The sequence below is a fragment of the Mchenga conophoros genome, linkage group LG3 (genome assembly GCF_057382185.1).
Source record: "Mchenga conophoros isolate Kocher_MC1m ecotype Shallow Benthic linkage group LG3, M_conophoros_male_GT1.1, whole genome shotgun sequence".
Taxonomy (NCBI): Eukaryota; Metazoa; Chordata; class Actinopteri; order Cichliformes; family Cichlidae; genus Mchenga; species Mchenga conophoros.
The window spans coordinates 31,485,263-31,506,822 of record NC_140528.1 but is presented as its reverse complement, the minus strand read 5'-3'; the positions used below and the strand labels follow the sequence as shown (position 1 = coordinate 31,506,822).

The 21,560-nt window shown below is 40.4% G+C and overlaps 1 protein-coding gene and 1 pseudogene across 3 annotated transcripts; one reads left to right on the top strand and one right to left on the bottom strand.

The window, feature by feature from the left end:
• The window catches only part of LOC146578140 (uncharacterized), a 105,561-nt pseudogene that overhangs the window by 60,211 nt on the left and 23,790 nt on the right, over positions 1 to 21,560 (bottom strand).
• LOC146578141 (uncharacterized) lies at positions 264 to 19,893 on the top strand. 3 transcript variants are annotated; one of them, XM_085268624.1, is made up of 4 exons: positions 264 to 570; positions 12,981 to 13,328; positions 18,263 to 18,331; positions 18,421 to 19,893. In XM_085268624.1, the coding sequence occupies exons 1-4, from the start codon at positions 534 to 536 to the stop codon at positions 18,555 to 18,557; spliced, it is 591 nt and encodes a 196-aa protein (XP_085124750.1). In that variant the 5' UTR covers positions 264 to 533; the 3' UTR covers positions 18,558 to 19,893. The 3 variants fall into 3 exon arrangements, with proteins under 3 accessions (XP_085124750.1, XP_085124749.1, XP_085124748.1); XM_085268622.1 differs by lacking the exon at positions 264 to 570 and adding an exon at positions 12,099 to 12,266; XM_085268623.1 differs by lacking the exons at positions 264 to 570; positions 18,263 to 18,331 and adding an exon at positions 12,070 to 12,266.

Below are 21,560 nucleotides of genomic sequence, written 5' to 3'. Positions count from 1 at the left end.
CAGAGAGACTTGATGAATTTAAGAATCTTATGATTTAATAAAGAAATTTGCAGACTTGCACAGAGATGGTAAAATTATTATGACTGAAAATGGAGATGAAGACAACAGACGACGAGGAACAGAGGGAACTCGGGACAACTGGAGACATTTAAGGATGCAGGGATTGACAGAGACAGGGAAGAAGTCTCATTGTGGCGAGTAAAGTTTATCTTGCCTGGATGGGCAGCTCTCTGGGTGCTCAGCACCCCCAAAGCTCTGATCCTAGAATCGCCCCTGGCGTCCAGTGCTACATAGACTGCCGGGATTATTACAGTACTTAGCTCTGTAGGCAACACTAGTGCTGTTGTTACACCAACCTTTGTGCACGTAGATGTAGAGTCCCCCTCCTCTGTTCGGTTTCACTTCCCGTAAACAGAAAGTAAACTTTGTGCGTGGGCGTGTTTGGAGCTGCAGGTGTGTCCAGGTGTGGGTTCGTTGGATCAGCAGAGGATTTAACGGGACTTTGTGTCGGTTTGAGTTGTTTTTAAAGGAGGATGAAGACGCTGGTGGTGCTCCTGCTCCTCGTGAACGGTAAGAAAGTCTCTGTTTAACCTGCAGCAGCTCCACAGACAGTCCTCTGTGCTGCACTCAGGTGAAGCTCGCGCCTCTGCCGTGAGTGTTGGAAATACAGATTTAATGATGAGGCTTTAATAGTAAAAGTATGAGGGAAGGTTAGAAACAGACCAGACTAACAGACTGTGGACTTTGTAGCCACAGATTCCCGTATGGCAGAGCTAGTTAGCCATGCTAAAGTAGCCTCGTGTCTGCGCTGCTTCCAGTGTTCTGGAAAAACGTCCTACTTTGTCAAAACATTTTTTTTTTTTTTTGCTATATTGCTCAACCGAGGATGTAACATAATCAGATTAATGACGGTGCCTTGTATGTTATACTGTTGTTTGTAAATAAAGTTTAAAAAAATATATATATATATATAAAAAAATATATATTAAAAAAAAACTTTGTCAAAACATCCTGCCGTAGCGTAAATCTATCGTCACGTCTATCAATTGACGGAAGATTGGACTCCCCCCCCGATCTCTTGGTTCTGACCTGGAACGAGAAATCACTCCAAGACGAACGCTTATTCAATTAGACAATTTTATTCACCATGTACATGGGAGATGTGTATAGCATAAAAGCCTCCTGCAGATCCGGTGTTGTGCCAAAAAGTGATTGTCTGCCAGAAACTGATTGCCGTCCGCGGGAGCGCGCGCAGCTGCTTAAAGCTGCAGCGCCCGGATTACTTGCGTTGCCAGCTACTTCCGTGCAACTGATATAACGTGGGGGGAAAAACCCAAACACATTTATGCCTTTGTTATTAGGCAAAGGTATGCATTTATGGAGCTTTAACGTTTCTTGTAACCGAATTATGACGCTATCAGAAGGTTGCTTTCAGTGTGTAGCGCAGTCACGAATGACTACACGCATCACGATGGAATAATTAATGCCTACAGGTTTAGTATGTCTACTCTCGTTGTTCATATTTGTTATAAGACTGTCGAATAGTAGTTAAAACAATAAAGACCTATTGTGCCAGTATCACCATGACTCTTTCTTGTTTGTGCAGAATAACGACTGAGAACATGGCATTTTAGCGCTACCAAAAAGTGATTGTGGCCTATATCTTGTCACTGAAACAATGTTTCTGCTTCAAACTTGTTGGATATATTCCAGAAGGGTTACATGTGATATATTGTATCCCAAAACCTCTCCAAGAACTGCTGAATAACTTGTACAGGAACAATAACACTGATAATATGCCATTTTCAGCCTGCCAAAAAGTGATTGTGGCCTATATCTTGTTAATGAAATACTATTTCTGCTTCAAACTTGCTGCATGTCATTCTGAAGGGTCCTATGTGACACATTATATCCCAAACAGTCCCTTAGAACTGCTGAATAACCATTAAGGGAACGATAAAACTGATAATATGCAATTTCCAACCTGCCAAAAAGTGATTGCCGCCTATATCTTGTCACTGAAACAATATTTCTGCTTCAAAATTGTTGGATATCCTCCAGAAGGGTTACATGTGATATATTATATCCCAAACAGTCTCCAAGAACTGCTGAATAACTTTTCAAATAACATTAATACGATAATATGTCATTTTTGACCTGCCAAAAAGTGATTGTGGACTATAACTTGTCACTGAAACAATATTTCTGCTTCAAACTTGGCGGATGTCATTTAGAAGGGTCATATGTCAAATATTACATCTCAAACAGTCCCTCAGAACTTCTAAATTACCATTAAGGGAACAATAAAACTGACAATATGCCATTTCAGCCTGCCAAAAAGTGATTGTGGCCTATATCTTGTCACTGAAACAATGTTTCTGCTTCAAACTTGGTGGATGTCATTCAGAAGGGTCCTATGTGACATATTATATATCAAACACTCTCCAAGAACTGCTGAAAAACTTTTAAAATAACATTAATACCGATAATATGTCATTTTCAACCTGCCAAAAAGTGATTGTGGCCTATATCTTGTCACTGAAATACTATTTCTGCTTCAAACTTGCTGCATGTCATTCTGAAGGGTCCTATGTGACACATTATATCCCAAACAGTCCCTTAGAACTGCTGAATAACCATTAAGGGAACGATAAAACTGATAATATGCAATTTCCAACCTGCCAAAAAAGTGATTGCCGCCTATATCTTGTCACTGAAACAATATTTCTGCTTCAAAATTGTTGGATATCCTCCAGAAGGGTTACATGTGACACATTATATCTCAAACAGTCTCTAAGGACTGTTGAATAACTATTAAAGGACCATTAATACCCATAATATGCCATTTTCGACCTGCCAAAAAGTGATTGTGGACTATAACTTGTCACTGAGATACTATTTCTGCTTCAAACTTGGTGGATGTCATTCAGAAGGGTCATATGTCAAATATTACATCTCAAACAGTCCCTCAGAACTGCTAAATTACCATTAAGGGAACAATAAAACTGACAATATGCAATTTTCAACCTGCCAAAAAGTGATTGTGGCCTATATCTTGTCACTGAAACAATGTTTCTGCTTCAAACCTGTTGGGTATCATCCAAAAGGATGATATGTGGCACATCATATCCCAAACAGTCTCTAAGAAATGCTGAATAACTTTTAAAGGAACATTAACATTGATAATATGCCATTTTCAGCCTGCCAAAAAGTGATTGCCACCTATATCTTGTCACTGAAACAATGTTTCTGCTTCAAAATTTTTGGATATTATCCAGAAGGGTTACATGTGACATATTATATCCCAAACACTCTCCAAGAACTGCTGAATAACTTTTAAAGGAACATTAACATTGATAATATGCCATTTTCAGCCTGCCAAAAAGTGATTGCCGCCTATATCTTGTCACTGAAATACTATTTCTGCTTCAAACTTGCTGCATGTCATTCAGATGGGTCATATGTCAAATATTATATCTCAAAGAGTCCCTTAGAACTGCTGAATAACTTGTACAAGAACAATAACACTGATAATATGCAATATTCAAGCTGCCAAAAAGTGATTGTGGACTATAACTTGTCACTGAAACAATATTTCTGCTTCAAACTTGTTGGATATATTCCAGAAGGGTTACATGTGATATATTATATCTCAGCCCCGCAAGACCAAAAAAACCCCATTTGTTTGTGAAGCATGCTGGTCAGAGGGTCGCTGTCAATTTTTCAATGTTTTGGAAATGTTTCTTGTTTTGTATCGTTAGAATAGAATAGAATAGAATTCAACTTTATTGTCATTGCACATGCACAGGTACAGGGCAACAAAATGCAGTCTCCTATAATATTTATTGGTTGTTTATTTGTTTATTAATTCATTAATTTATGTTCGTGTTGCTGTGTGTGTTTCTGTGTTGTTCACAAGTTCAGCTTTGATTGCAATTTTTTTGTAGGATGATTCAATTATTTTGTGTTTCCTAACATGTTAGCATAGTTACTGTATGCAAAGAATTAATATATATGTTGTTCCATGGTTTACTGGTGTTGAGCTTCCGCTATACCCCCTGTTTCTGGTCTATTTGTTAGTTTATTTTAACTGGTGGTTTCTTCTTTAATTGGATGTAATTGTTATTTGTTTTTGGTTTTCATTTCAATTAATAAGTGCTGTATTGGAATGACATTTTTATTACCTGACATTTTGTTTTGTCTTTCCTATTACTTGGTGTTCCTAATGTGTTTAAGCAGATCTCCTCCCACCTGTTTCCATTTGGCCATTATCCTTTTTTTGTATTATTTTTGAATTACAATATTTTTTAAATTTGACGTTTTATGCACAGGTTGAAAATGACATATTATCGGTATTAATGTTCTTTTAAAAGTTATTCAGCAGCTCTTGGAGAGTGTTTGGGATATAATATATCACATGTAACCCTTCTGGAGGATATCCAACAATTTTGAAGCAGAAATATTGTTTCAGTGACAAGATATAGGCGGCAATCACTTTTTGGCAGGTTGGAAATTGCATATTATCAGTTTTATCGTTCCCTTAATGGTTATTCAGCAGTTCTAAGGGACTGTTTGGGATATAATGTGTCACATAGGACCCTTCAGAATGACATGCAGCAAGTTTGAAGCAGAAATAGTATTTCAGTGACAAGATATAGGCCACAATCACTTTTTGGCAGGTTGAAAATGACATATTATCGGTATTAATGTTATTTTAAAAGTTTTTCAGCAGTTCTTGGAGAGTGTTTGAGATGTAATATTTGACATATGACCCTTCTGAATGACATCCACCAAGTTTGAAGCAGAAATATTGTTTCAGTGACAAGTTATAGTCCACAATCACTTTTTGGCAGGCTGAAATGGCATATTATCGTATTAATGTTATTTGAAAAGTTATTCAGCAGTTCTTGGAGACTGTTTGGGATATAATATATCACATGTAACCCTTCTGGAGGATATCCAACAATTTTGAAGCAGAAATATTGTTTCAGTGACAAGATATAGGCGGCAATCACTTTTTGGCAGGTTGGAAATTGCATATTATCAGTTTTATCGTTCCCTTAATGGTTATTCAGCAGTTCTAAGGGACTGTTTGGGATATAATGTGTCACATAGGACCCTTCAGAATGACATGCAGCAAGTTTGAAGCAGAAATAGTATTTCATTAACAAGATATAGGCCACAATCACTTTTTGGCAGGCTGAAAATGGCATATTATCAGTGTTATTGTTCCTGTACAAGTTATTCAGCAGTTCTTGGAGAGGTTTTGGGATACAATATATCACATGTAACCCTTCTGGAATATATCCAACAAGTTTGAAGCAGAAATATTGTTTCAGTGACAAGTTATAGGCCACAATCACTTTTTGGTAGCGCTAAAATGCCATGTTCTCAGTCGTTATTCTGCACAAACAAGAAAGAGTCATGGTGATACTGGCACAATAGGTCTTTATTGTTTTAACTACTATTCGACAGTCTTATAACAAATATGAACAACGAGAGTAGACATACTAAACCTGTAGGCATTAATTATTCCATCGTGATGCGTGTAGTCATTCGTGACTGCGCTACACACTGAAAGCAACCTTCTGATAGCGTCATAATTCGGTTACAAGAAATGTTAAAGCTCCATAAATGCATACCTTTGCCTAATAACAAAGGCATAAATGTGTTTGGGTTTTTCCCCCCACGTTATATCAGTTGCACGGAAGTAGCTGGCAACGCAAGTAATCTGGGCGCTGCAGCTTTAAGCAGCTGCGCGCGCTCCCGCAGACGGCAATCAGTTTCTGGCAGACAATCACTTTTTGGCACAACACCGGCGGGCAGTCCCTGGATCCGTTACACTTATACTTTTTCAGAGTTCGTCATAACCCCCCCCCCCCCCCCCCCCCCCCATCATTACTGATGAGGAGGGGGGGGGGGGTCAACATATGGGGGTTATGTCTGTGAAGGTTCTCAGTCATCCAGGTCATCGTAGTCAAAGGAGCTTGCAACGAAAAGCGTCTGGACTTCTTTAAGTTGCTTGAAGACGTTTCACCTCTCATCCGAGAAGCTTCTTCAGTTCTAAGGTCAAATGGTGGAGAGTCCCAGATATAAACCTAGTGGGAGTTTCCCCCCACAGAGGGACAAAAGGACCCCCTGATGATCCTCTAATCGCCTGAGCCAAGGTGTGAAATTGGGTGTGGGTCCCAATCAGCCAGAGTTTCGGGTGAGCTCATTGTGAAACCTGGCCCCACCTTATCATGCGAATTCCTGAGATCAGATGGCCCAGGATGTGAGTGGGCGTTAAGGCGTCTGGGAAGGGATCTCAAAACTGGATTATAGATGGCAGAGAGTAATCCAGTTTTGAGATCCCTTCCCAGACGCCTTGGGCCATCTGATCTCAGGAATTCGCATGATAAGGTGGGACCAGGTTTCACAATTTTATATATATATATATATATATATATATATATATATATATATATATATATATATATATATATATATATATATATATATATATATATATGTATATATATATGTATATATATATATATATATATATATGTATGTATGTATATGTATGATGTCATGACAAAAATGATTGACCAACAAAACATTTTTCTCCTTCATTTCTGTCAAACAATGCTGTAACGTGTCTCGCGGTTAGTATCATGGTTGCTAGGCAACCTGAACAGCACAACAAAGCGTATACCGTCCCATTTTACAAGCCTCTCACTTCTGCACTTCTCGTACTTATAGTACGCACCGTACGTAGTACGCGTAGTGCGCGTAGTGCGCGTACTTCAAGCGTGCAGACTCTGAATTGGGACACAGCCACATCCACCCACTGGTGATGGCAGCTACATTGTAGCCACAGCCACCCTGGGGCGCACTGACAGAGGCGAGGCTGCCGGACACTGGCGCCACCGGGCCCTCTGACCACCACCAGTAGGCAACAGGTTAAGTGTCTTGCCCAAGGACACAACGACCGAGACTGTCCAAGCCGGGGCTCAAACTGGCAACCTTCCAATTACAAGGCGAACTCCCAACTCTTGAGCCACGATGGAAGGAAATGATCAGACATGCCCACTCTCTGTAAACCAGACAGCTAAACTGACCAACAGGTCAAGTGAAGACAACACAATAACAGCAAACAAAGTCATGCAACAGTGAATCAAGTTGGAACGCCAAACTGGCAACAAATGACCAACTGGTCAAAAAGAGATGTTCACTATGCCATCTTCATTTTCTATGCTTTGTTTCGGTGAGGGAAGTTCAAGCTTTTCTGGTCCTGGTGCTGAATTTAACTCTTGGTGGGAGGCACAACTTTTGTCAGCCATTTTTGGTGCATAATGAATAATAGAGGGTCAGATATCTTTGCTGGCACTGAGGGTTAACAGTATGACATGGGGGCATCTTCAGGTTTGTGCTGCTGTTCACTGGCTGACTGTGAGTTGGGCATTTGTCACTGTCACTGACATTTACAGGGTTGCTTCTTCTGTACGGCTTAATATGGTCAATGCTGTACTGATTTTTTAAAGTAGCTCCCTCGATGTTTTTTAATCTAACACATTTGCCAGAGATTTTATGAATAGTGTAGGGACCTGAAAAATCTGGATCTAGTCTTTCTATCTTCCTTCCACGTTTCCCCATGTTTGGGAGAAGAAGTTCATCTCCAACATTGTACAGAAGGGTTTTGTACGTCTTCCTTTTGTAATTTTTGTGACTTTGCTATATTTTCCTCTACAGTTTTTTTTTTTTTTTAACTTTGTCTTGTGCGTCTCTTGTGGAAGATACACTGTAAGTTGACTCCTCTGGGAGAATGATGGAGGACAGCTAAAATTTTCAAATTTTAATTAACAATTACAATCACAAAGGCAAATAAAGCATGTGAAACATGAACTGAAAAAACTATCAATAATAACTAATTTTTAAAACTAATTATACTACTATAAAGCTTTGAACTCATGTTGCCACAAAGATAGACTCCTATCATATTTTTTTATTATTAACACTTGTTATTATAGTCACTTTTTACTCTTGATACACTTGCACAGGTGAACACATTATACTGAAAGGTGTGCTCGCCATTGATAACTTTGCATAAAGATACAAATATAAAGAAATAATAATTAGTCACTTACCTTATCTGTAAAATGTGTCTTGCATTTAGAAACTAAGCAGAAAAGATGCTGCAGCCAGTATCGATATGCACACTTTCTAATTAAGATTATATTTAATTCATGCACAATCAAGGATATGTTGCTTCTCTCCCATACATTAAACGGAATGGTGTGTATTTGGTTGTGGTGTGGACCTTAGACCTCAAAGAAAACAGTGTAGCATCCAGATAGACATTCCGTTGACTAATTTTTTGAGGGCTCTACATGTAGACAATAAAGCCCCCCCCCCCAAAATATTGACAGTGTTTTAAAAGCTATTGAAATGTTACATGGCATCTTCGAAAACATTAGAGCACTTTCGCAAATATGTGATGTCTTGCTAATCGAGCAGATATTTAAAGTTTACACAGCACCACTCTCGCATGAAAATATCTTAAAAGTTTATTTTGTGACCCAGAAAGAGTAATATTTCAAACTCCGCCCCTCTGTGTTCCTCCGCCACTGCCTCGTTTGAGTTTTGGACGAAATGCATTCTGGGATATTGCATTTTGTCATTTCGAGCTGATTGGAGACCAAAACCGCCAATCAGATTTTTTTTTTTGCATCCAAGTCTGTGATTGGTTGGTTTTGTGGCACAAATATAACGGTGTACAGAAAGAGTTGAACGCACACAGGCAGAAATGTTGAGCGTGCAAGCAACACATTGCGAGCGAGCGCAAATGCACAAACTGAGCGAGAGGGGCTGCTATTGTGTGTGTGTGTGTGTGTGGATAATAGCAAACACTGAAATACGTTTTTTTGTACGTAGCAATGAATTTTGTTCACTCAAATTTAGCTTTTCTTCGCTCAAAATAAATTTCTCCTTAAAATGCAACACTTTGCAACACAAATTTTTTTTATATGCGCTCAATTCTTTTTCTACGTGTGCTCAGAATAGAGGCACAAAAATAACGCATTAGTCCCATGGCTTCTTCTTTTGTTTTTATCACTTTTGTGGGGATCCAGAAATTCTTTTATTGCTGCCATATAACCTGCATTATTATAATTGCATTAATAACATTCTTTACAGTATTATTCCATTTATAATATTTTTACAGTATTAAGAAGAACTACTAAAAAACATAGAATTATAAAATCAGAAAGGCACCTAATGTAGCAGGGTTGAGACGACAAAATAGTTAATTAACACACTTTATTAACAACCGATGATTAAAATGACCAGACTCCCTACCACGATGCTACCCTAAAACAATCATAGCTTGATAAAAAAACAAACCAAAAAAACCCTAAACAAAATAGTGGAGACCGGCCACTTGAGGCGGCAACCTACAGGGAGGAGTACCCAAGGGTGCCACCAATTACTCACCCATGTAATTTACACTAAACTCTAAACTCTAATGCATCAGGGAGGGGACTCCACCTCACATACCCAGCCCCTCAACAAGCGGCCGCACCTCCGTTAAAGCAATAAAACAAAGCATAAAACGTTAAACAAATTAGTAAAAGAGATCTACATAAAACAAATACACCCCAAGTTACTGTTCTCTAGAAAAGCATCACATAACAAATAAAACAGCATATGACAAGACAGCAGCAGTATAGCACAATCCTGCAACAAAAGAGGGAAACAGTCGTCAAGGTCCACCCTACTACATGCCACATTATGATAAACGCAAGAGTCCCACTTACCACTCTCTAAAGGGCAATACTTATACTGAGTAGCTTCCCTGGAGAGATCTACAGCGCTTAGCTGCCTAATGCTCTCGGCCACCTTGGATGGACAAGACTGCCAAATGCCGCCATCTGGTAGTGAATCGCAGCTTTCTTATAAGCCCAGTAATTGTTAACTGGGAAGGTGTGGATGTTAGTGGTGCGTTCGTGGACATCGCGTAAGATCCTACCCCAGAATCTACTTGGACAAACTGCCCGAAATGCATTGAGAGAAACATTTCAGGGATTTTGAGTCATTCTGCACTCCAGATGGGTTAATTGGGTTACAAATTTTAATCAGATTAATCATGATGATGGATTAATCCGTGTTGACGCGTTAATTTAGACAGCACTAATAAAAATAGATCTCTATTTCCTCACTCTAAAAATGTTTTGTTGGCTCAACTCTTTAAGTTACAAACGTTGCATATTATTAAGTAAATCCAGCAAGTAAATTTTAGGTTTGGCTAACACAACTGCTTTAACAAACCAGCATGATTTACTTTGACCTCCAAACACATAATTAAGTTTAAGCAACCTAACATTAATTTAGATTTTCCTAAAATATCAAGTTGACAAATTACATTAGTAATTAGTAAAAAATGACATTACTCTAACTCATTTTTTACATATATTTTACTCTATCCTATCCTGCAAATGGTGTCAAGTTTCTAAAGTAACTTTTCTAAAATCTCACATAGCTATTTCATTTATTCCAACTGATTAAATAGTTTATTGCAAAAATTTTTCCAAGTAATGCAATTCCGTGTCATACAACATAAATCAAAGAGCAGCCCTTTAACTGTACTTCAGTAGAATCCCTCCACAAACGACCTCAGTAAGAAAGAAAATGTAGAATGTTTATTACCTGGACAAGGTCTGTTTAGTGAATCAGAAGCCAAAACATACCAATTCACTCCATTTTCTTTACTCCACAATGGTGTCTTCAAATTCCGATTGACTGAACACACCAGGCAATCAACATTGTGTAGAGTCTTGATAGCTGGGAAACAAGCAGAGCAATGGGGCCTGATGATCAACTTTGAGAACCACTATAAAGATTTGTAAATGTATATTAAATAAAACAGTCAATAAACTATGAAGTCTTCCAAATCACAATAATTTTAAATCATGCCCTTCTAAAATACCTCAGAAAACAAACATTACAACGTAAGGCAATTGGTTTTGCAAATCTGCTTATTATTAAGCATTAACTTTAACCTATCAACTTGGTAAATATCGCAGAATAATAAAAAAAAAAAAAGACAAAACGTTTTAATGTTCAACAACGCAACAAAGGTAACGTATATAAGCCCCATCATTAAGGAACACGCTTTGGGCACACCAAGGTCTTCCAGGACAGTTGTTCCTTCAATCACAATTTTAGGGTGGAAGAAATGCTGCTGTATGTCTGGTGACTACATTCTTTACCACTTCTTCTGGGAACTGTTCCTCACTATCCTGCCAAGTAGGTTAAAAGGGCACATGTCGGGTTTTTTTTTTTTTGTACCATTTAAAAATAAAACAAAAAAGTGAGACTTACCTACCAGCTGTTCTCTGAAGAGATCCTCCTCTTTTTTTTTTTTTTTCAGATACACCATCAGGCAACGGATTGCGACCTCTCTCTTTGTTTCCATCGAACTCTGTAGAATAAAAAAGAAAACAGTTTACTAGGCGAAAAGTCTAAAATTGTAAACTTATGGGACTTGCAGTGTGTCCACTGTGCAGTGTGTGCAGTCTGGTCCAGTTTTTAAGAAGGTTGTTTCCAAGTTAACAGTGGTGATCCTTTAGAATTCATTATTCAGCTGTGAAAAAAGAAGAAGAAGGACACAATTAAATAGTAAAAAATGTTAATATAATACACAATGTCACCTGAGCAATGGCGGTACATTAGCTAATATCCAATACACTGCTGTAATTTTTCGCTTTTTTTTCTTGAGATGCCAAGCGGATTACACACTTCAAACTCATCCACATACAAAATGAGGGAAATGGCTGGACTCTCTCCTGATAACAATTTATTGTACCCTGACAAGTGACAAATTTTAATTATAAGTGGAAAAACTGACAATGTACTCTCTTATTTGTGAAGCACGTTTGCTAGCTAAAAGTAATGGCTAGCTAACCTTTTTTTAAAAAACAAAAACAAAAAACAACAACTCTACTCTGCTAAATTATGATTAAAACTATCAAATTTTAGGTCTTTAAAGATGACCTTACCTGAAGCCAAGTGTACAAATATAACTTGTAATTCATCTATTTAGAATTCAGTGCTTTGTTATCTTACCCAACACAGTTTCGGGAAAACACACCTCAACTCCCACAAAGTGAGAAGAATGCTTCTTGTGCCCGTGATGATACAAACATATGCTACGGGGTTGCCCTGTGCTGCATGCATGGTCTCATACAAACCTATGGCTAACCAAAGTAAACACCAGAGTGACAGATGTAAGTAATTACAGAAAAAAATACATTGCCTTTTACTTTTGTAGAGTAACAACTCAAATAACAGGCTAAGTTTCAATGTGCATCATGTAGCTGCCATTGTCAGACTAAGCTTACACAGTAAACTTATATACTGTAGATGCTGACGTACTGCAACTTACAACACGTGCAGTTGTTCAGGTGTTGTGGCAAAAACAAAACCAAAAGAAACCCTTTAACCACTTTTAACCCCTGACTTTGACACGTCTTTTTATGTGATATCTCCTGGTGATTAATAAATTAACAGGATTTACTTTGATGAGTTTCTGTTCAGGCTCAAATCGGTTAAAGGGTCTCAGTGATGAAATACTAATAATAACTCCCCAAAAGTATCGAGTCTGTTTTGAAAATGTAAGGAGTAGAAAGTTCAGATATCTGTTTAAAATTGTAGGGAGTAAAAGTAAAAAGGAGTCACAAAAAAGTACTGAAATCCAGATACCAGAAAATTGTACTTAATTATTTACTGCCCGACTCTGGAGATGAGGAGAGGTTTTTATTAGTCGTTGATGTTAAAGTGTTAGAATTGTCATCAGTTACTATGAATCTATGTAATCAATATACACTAATAATGTAACATTACACAGTATTAACCTGAATGAATTTTGCCTCCTGAGGGTTACAGCTGTGAATGATGTCATCAATGGGCATTTTTTTGTGTTTTTATTTGTGTGTCCTCAGTTTCCCAGCATGCCCTGGGTGTGGTGGTGGAGGTGAATGAGGGGGAAAGATCTGTCCTGCTGCCCTGTCAGTACTTTGGGTTTATACCTGAGAATCCCACAGTGATGTGGACTCGCAGTGATCTCCATCCCAAATCTGTCCATGTGAGACAAGACGAAACAGACGATCTCAGAGGACAAAACCAGCGTTACAGCGGGCGCACATCAATGAGACCTGATGCTCTGGACACTGGAGACTTCAGCCTCACTCTGACAAAACCAACAAAGACTGACAGCAGCATCTACACCTGCTCCATCAGTGATGGGAGAGAAGAACGGAGACTGAGAGATATCCAGCTGCAGGTCAAAGGTCAGCCACAAACACCTTGTGTACAGGTCAAAGATCCTTCACAGATATTGAGCTTTAATCCTAGAAACTGAAGCAAAAATTGATCATTGAGATTTTTCATCCAGTTAGTCCTGATGTAAATATTACGCTCATGTTAGGAACCACTCAAATATGTGTGCGTATCAGTGTGATGTGTAAATCAGAGTGTAGCTAGTAACTGTAGTATCCTTAAGGGTAGGTTTTTTAAATTTAAGATTTAACACATTACATTTATCAAAGATTGTCTACGACAGCTGGTTGCTGACATGAATACCTCAAATATGTTATCCTACACCAGATCAGATGTTAGAAGTTATACACACTACAGAAGAGGACAAATTATTAGCCCGCCTATGAAAGTCAAAGGAGCTTGCAAAGAAAAGTGTCTGGACTTCTTTAAGTTGCTTGAAGACGTTTCACCTCTCATCCGAGAAGCTTCTTCAGTTCTAAGGTCAAATGGTGGAGAGTCCCAGATATAAACCTAGTGGGAGTATCCCCCCACAGAGGGACAAAAGGACCCCCTGATGATCCTCTAATCGCCTGAGCCAAGGTGTGAAACTGGGCGTGGGCTCCAATCAGCCAGAGTTTCGGGTGTGTTAATTGTGAAACCTGGCCCCACCTTATCATGCGAATTCCTGAGATCAGATGGCCCAGGATGTGAGTGGGCGAAAGAGTGACCTTTGACCTTTAGATGCAGATGGACTGCTGAGCAGCTCAGCAGTCCATCTGCATCTTAAGGATAAAGGTCACTCTTTCGAGGATGCCAATGTTCACATTTTGGACAGAGAGGACAGATGGTTTGAAAGAGGAGTGAAAGAAGCCATCTATGTCCACTGTGAGCGACCATCTTTGAACAGAGGCGGGGTTTACGACACCAACTCTCTGCCATCTATAATCCAGTTTTGAGATCCCTTCCCAGACGCCTTAACGCCCACTCACATCCTGGGCCATCTGACCTCAGGAATTCGCATGATAAGGTGGGGCCAGGTTTCACAATTAACACACCCGAAACTCTGGCTGATTGGGACCCACCCCCAGTTTCACACCTTGGCTCAGGCTATTAGAGGATCATCAGGGGTCCTTTTGTCCCTCTGTGGGGGGTCACTCCCACTAGGTTTATATCTGGGACTCTCCACCATTTGACCTTAGAACTGAAGAAGCTTCTCAGATGAGAGGTGAAACATCTTCAAGCAACTTAAAGAAGTCCAGACGCTTTTCTTTGCAAGCTCCTTTGACTACGATGACCTGGATGACTGAGAACCTTCACAGACACCCGCCTATGAAAGTTCATTTTATAAAAACTTATTTACCAGGTGTCGTTAAAGACAGGAAGGCATTTTTAACAAAGCTGTTTCAAACCCTCTAGTTTTGTTTTTCATCATTATATGAGTTTACTTTGCACACAAAAAGTTATTAACCAAAAAATAAAAATTACCACATGAACAGATTTTTTCTCAAGTCCAGACTGATTTATTTTGTCTTTGGCCCGGTGTTTTCTGAGTGAAAACTCAAACCCTTGAGTATCAATACCTGGAGTTTTGATACTTGCCATCTTGATTTTCTCAAGATAGCGCCTGTGTGGATTTATTTGGATTCTGCTTGTAAATTTGTCCTCAATGTTGTTGCTCCTTTAAGTTTCAGACAGTGCATGCCCAAGGCTAGTCTTTGACTAACTGATTCTACCCGAGCCATTAGAAAAGAATGTAGAAGATGTGAAAGACGGTGGAAAAAGGAGACGCTGTATGTTTGTCTGGAAAGTTTATCAGAGAGCAGTAAAGGCCGCCAAGCACTCTTATTTTTCTCAACTTATTGCTGCTAGCTTGCATAACATGCATCATGTTTTGTATAACACTATAAATTCTGTACTTAATATTGAAGCCTATGTTCTTTTGCAGTCTTCTGATGTTACGTGCAATCACTTTATTAATTTTTCTGTGGACAAGGTTTCTAGCTTGAGACCTCCGACTCTATCTATTGCTCACCTGGCCATGCATGTTTCTTGCTCAAGTCTGTTTTCTGCTTTTCTACCAATTGCTCTACTTGATTTAGAGACAGTTGTGTTAAATGCGGTGGCACAATTTTTAATTGGTAGAAGGAAATTTGAGCACATCAGTCTTGGCCTCTCTACATTGGCTTCCCATCAAATTTAGGATCCGTTTTAAATCTGTTTTCTTTTATTGGGTTTTAAATCTTTAAATGGTCTGGCTCCTGTTTATTTGTCTGATCTGCTGTCCCCACTCGTTCGCTTTTGTCAACTTCGGTTGCTTTCAGTCCCTAAGTTGCGGCTGAAACTTAACCCTGATGGGGTTTAAGCTCTTGGGGGTGTCTGTGGTTCCCGAGCGCTGGGGCTACGAGAAAAGAAGGCCGGGGAAATGCAATAGGAGTACCCCCATCGCAGGGGGAAGCGTAATACCCCCAAGCGACAGGCTCATCGTAGTGGCGGCATTGTCGGAGGGAGAGGGACAAGGAACGCGAGAGGGGTAGTGGAGTACCCCAAACTGATAAGAGTGGAGATTGGCGGTACTAAGGCTGCGGCTTTTTTTGAGGGATTCTGCGGGCACTAGGCGCGTGACTTTCCCTACATGCGGTTATTTGCTAGCACGTAACAGAAAAGGGAGGCTATGTCATGCACTGGACCGTGGCAGTGGAAGTATAAGATCGAGGTAGGAGGTGCAGCGGCGACACCGAGGACACGGCCGCCACGACGGGCCACGTTTCACTATCAAGGATTGGAGAGCAGCAATGTCACTCAAGACCTTCCAGGTCTACTCGAGCACCTTGCGTTTCAACAACCGAGAGGCCAGATAAGCCAGGCGGTGTCGCGACCCCGAGGAGCGCGGCTACCACAAACTGGCCCCTATCAGAGCCATTTGGGACGAGTGGTGCGCGAGACTGCCTTGCATGTACCGGCCAAGCCCCGAGGTCACCGTAGACGTGCTGCTTCTCACCCCTTGCTCTTGGTACTTTTCTGGGTACCGGGATGACCAAAATGATTACGACGACGAGCTCAAAAGGTGAAGGCTCTTCCTTGAGCGGTTAGGCAAAGCCCTTGCGCTCCCCGCGATTGAGGCCAGGGCGATCGCCCCAGTGCTCGCCCAGCCCGCCGCCGCTGCAACCAGGTGCCCCGAGGGGTCACGTGACACCCCACCGACAAAGCGTGGCATGTGTATCGCAGGAGCAAGGACATCAAGGCCAAGACCCGGTGCCACCTGCACATGTGCTCCAGATACGCGATCACCAACTGCCCCAGCTGCGCTTTGCTTGGGGGTCCCCTCGGGCCGCGACGCCCGCACGCCATCAGCGCCACAGAAACCCCACGGAAGCACAAGGGTTAACATAAGTCCAATAAGTAGCCGAGATGCTGTTCGATCGGTGGCATTGTCTCAGACGTATCATGCTTGACACGCTTGTCGTGTATTACAGATGGCAGGTATGCAGTCGCTTGATTCGTCAGGGTCGTGTGGTTTGGCAATACAGAGAGTGGCTATAGTGAGTCTGCCGGTCAGTGGTGTTGTTTTCTTATGCAAAGTACCAAATGTTCCTTACGGCAATACGTCGAATCCCAGCTTGCGATGTTCAGACGTAAGCTCAGCGAACCAACTGGTAATCTGTTCCAGCAAGCTGGACGGATTTTTGCGTCCCGCGAAACACAGTTCGCCTATGTATATATGATATTCTTTTCCACCGATTTGTAGGATGTTTCTCGTCAGGATACTTGGCACTAATATGTCACATGGTCCGCGTGAACACATCTTTCCAAGACCCTCCTAGTGTTATCTACATCCATACTTTTTCGCGTATAGAGGCTGACACACACATAGACAGGATTCTTGGTCTGGACCTTGCGTCTCGGACCTCGCATCTGAGTTACACAGCACACTTCTTCATGGCATGGAACATTATGTGTAGTGTAGCAATACACTAAGACACATAATAAGACACAAATAAAGAAGCGCATGAAGAATAACATGGAATGATCTGTACCTTTTATGCAACTTAATAAAATTACACATTTTGTGCTTTTTAACTAAGTTGCTCTGTGAACACAAAGCTAGGCCTAACACACAATGTTGCGGGGCTGTGTATGTTTAATTAGAAAATTACATTTGGTCGGGGGTCCGGTGGGTTTTTTGGTCGGGAACTGTGCGCTCAGTCGGGGGGAATTCGTGAGATTATATAAAGACGTGATCTGACAGTTGCTCGTAGAAGCCGGATGTTGTATTGACAATGTACTCCTTGAATGCAGCTGTGCGAGCGCTAACCTTTGCGCTGTGTTTCTTGTGCCGGTCCTCTAGTCAAAGCGCAATTAAACAAAACAGCAGTTACAGAGAGCGCTGTGATCGGGTGAATGGCAGATGCTATCACATTACCAGGCATTTTAGACAGTCCGACATCTGTGTTTTACAAAGACAGACTGCGTATCTCACCCACCAACCATTTGTACAGTGTAACACCCGTGAGATCGGGGTACCAAGTTACTATCCGCTTCCTCAGCTGCAGTGACGAAGGGCAATACATGTTAGGGGGGGAGCTTTTCACAGTTTTCGCCAAACCTGAACACTTGAACACTGGGGTGTATATTATACCATAGTAACCCGTCTACGTGGCGTGTAATGGAGATATGGAATCACACGATGAGTCAAACAGAAATCCCGGCGGGTTGTTGTTCAAAAGTCCAAGCCGCCACAATGCCTGAAGGTCATGGAGCTGACAAATGTAGAATGTGTATATACAAACGAAGAGGGGCAGATGATCAGACATGCTCGCAAACGACGAGGTCTGTTCAATCGAACAGAAGCGAAACTTCTACCACCGAGTGTATGTACAGTAGTTCGTGAACATAGCTCAAGAGTCCGCGGATGTTTGTCGCTATTGTAAAAAAATTATAATGATATGTCATGTGCTCTACTCTATAGCCTTGCCTACTTTACAGTTCTTGGAACCCATCAACACCAGTGTTCACTTGATAGACATATCACCACACAGTAAGGGCACAACAATGTTAGCAGTTTTTTTTTTTTTTCAAAGTGTGTTACATATGTCCTAACACTTTTGTTTTTCTTTTAATTTGCAGTTGACAGGCTGAAAAATGCGATGGAAGAGTACAAGAGTACGATAAAAGAGCTCAGTGGCTGTTCAAAAGCTACTGTCGCCGTTGGAGGGCTTATTGCGACGTTGATTGTGATCGTTCTAGGGTTTATGTATATATGATCGCCACTTGGCTTGTATGTGTTTATGTCAAGTGTGGAAATAAAAGAAAATATATCATTGCTTACATGGCTTTTATTAGTGCCACTTTATTAAAACTTTTATTAAATGTGGAGTTGTAATTATTTTTATACATAAATTTAAAATGCGCTCATAAAGAGTTGGCGCTCAGTCCTCTTAAGGTCCTAAGCTTCGTCTGGCGTGAATGTCCAGACGATATATTGTGTAAGGTGACTTAGAGCGCAAGAAGGCCAATGCAAGCACGCTTACAGACACAAATAAGTTCTAGGTCAGAAGTGAGAGATACATTTAGCTTGTAACTGCATTTGTGCTTGCATAGCAACTGTTGATGCAGGACGTGTTAAAGATAAGCATGAAAAGAACAAGTCAACGAGAAACATCTGGAGGGTGAGACGGTTGAAACAAACAGCCATGTATGGTAAAAAGGTTGCAGATAATGGAAACTTGTCTAACTGTCATTAACTGTAACTGATGCATATTATCTGCTTTGCTGACGCAAGAAGGGGCTAAACCCTGACATATCAAAACCATTTTGAAGCTTTTTAGCGGAGATCTACGCTGATGATGCTCCCCATGCGTGTGTTCAATAAAATCATTGTTTGACTGAACTCATCTGGACCAGTGTCAATGGAAAATTGTACTTCGTAGTCAGTATAATCTTTTAATGATATAAGTTTGCATATGGTAGAATACTGCATGTAATCATTTGTGTTTAGAAGTATATAGCTGGTGGCATATTGAAAGAATGTCTCATCCTAGGAGGTCTGTAACATTCCAGGGTGTTCTGGCATTCACCCCCACATCCTACGAGCATGGGAGAGGTCGTACCTTGTCTTATTGTTTTACGGTAGGATTAACGTAGCTATGTCAGTTTTAGTCTAAGTGCCTTTTTACATATAGATGAACTGTTGGACTTTCCAGACCAGCAGGTTAAGGGAAGTCATTTATGGGGTCACACTCTGACACACACACACACACACACACCAATGTAAGGAACAAACGCTCACTGGAGTTTATAAATAAAGACCAGGGCAGTCCTCAGTGCGAGTCTCAGTTCTGGAGGCTGCCCTTGCTAGCAAGAAATTCTGTGTTTCTCTTCTCTGATTCTCTACTGAAGAAGTATTTTAGAATATATCTCTTAACAACCAGTTTTTGTTTGTTTTCATCCTCAATATAAAAGAATCAGGACACAAGTCACACCTTACCGTTTTTTGTTGTGTGTGTCTTGCATTGTCTGTACGTATTACTATTTACTCCTGTGCATGTCCCTACCTGTATAACATATAAGCTGTGTCAATAAAAGAAGTCAACCACATGAGATAGAGTGATGAATCTGTTTTATTTGTCAACAACCCAAACCCATAATATATATGGGGGCATGATGAACATTAAAGGTACAAATGATTAGAATGTGAAAAAGGATCACACAGCATTTCACTTAGTGGATTTGATGCCAGCGTAATGTTTCACACGATCGATGGTATCTGGAGTCACATGGGAAATCCATATCCACTGGTTGTCATTCAATAACATGTGAGTCTATCCTCGGGCTGCAGCTTCAGCAGTTTGAACACAATTCGGCTGACGTGTTCACACCACATCACATTGGGCATTACAGTTATAAGATTACGGTTGCAGTCATGATCATCAACTTCATCTGGATCTAGAACCCGTTTGATGAGTTCATCCGTAGCAATGTCCGGATCGAAAAAGCTTAGCGTCTGACATCAACATAACTCTGACATCACTGATCAATAATCAAAGAACACACAGATCAAACTGATTGATCAGCCATCAGAGGAGTCGGATCAATGGAGCTGCTTCTGTTCCTGATGTCCCCTGTTTGATCCTGGACCTGAACTCTCCCTGCAGAGACAAGACAGTCAGACAAGGACAAACAACAACAATAGACCAAAAACAAGAGTGGAGCTGCAAATAAGGCCGAGAGGAACGCTGCAGAAAACTGTTCATGTGTGAATTCATAACTTCATAGATTTCTTTGAGCACTAAAATCAGAGCTGCTTCTATTTCTAATATGACAGCTGTACATTAGAGCTGCAACACTTTAAATGTGAGCCATAAAAACATGATACTCTACAAGTGCATTCAGCTCTGACACTGTCACATCATGAAGGAGACGTGGAAATCACTTTGTTACACAAATCAAAGTCAAATCAATTCCATGTACTAATGAGAAGTGAAAGGATTGAAGGGTGGAGCAGGAAAAGCTTGTAGAACTGGGGGATCATATATAGATAGGACCGTGGGGTGTGTTTGGAGGCGTGGGGCCGCTCCTGAAATTCAGATACTTTATCTCCAATAATACTGAGAGCCAGGAGAAAGGACAAGAAACGATTCATTCATCTGAGTCTTAATTGTCACATCTGAGAAGTGACAATTATTTCTGCATGTATGACCTGACACTAATTTGACCCCCTCACACCAGGTCAACGAACCACAGCTGTATACTCTTCTCTACTACATCTAACTAGAAGCAGCTATCTGTCTAATGTACAGCATGATACAGACAAACAAGAACATCTCATGTATTGCACTCATACGCAGAACACGGGAGACTTAATGCAGTAAGTCAAAGAATATAGTTTAAATGTTTGCAAAGCAGGGAAACACAATTATATACATCACCAGTACATCAGTCACACGCTCACTTACACCACTGGAGCCGGAGATTAAATACATCATTACTTAAAGAACAAGACTTCATTAATTATTTCAAAAAAGGAATGGGCAACATATTTAGATAACAATGGCCCACCAGGAATATCACCGTGTGTTCTATGGGAAGCTGGAAAGGCTAACATAATATCTTATTGTTCACATAAGACAAAGGAGGGAAAAAGGCTTGTATTAGAACTGAACAAGAAATTCGATCATTAGACTCTGCCTGTGATGCCTCACCAACAACAAGCTAAACCAACAAACTAAAACTAGAATGAAATAATTCACAAGCGAACAGTTTCTGAT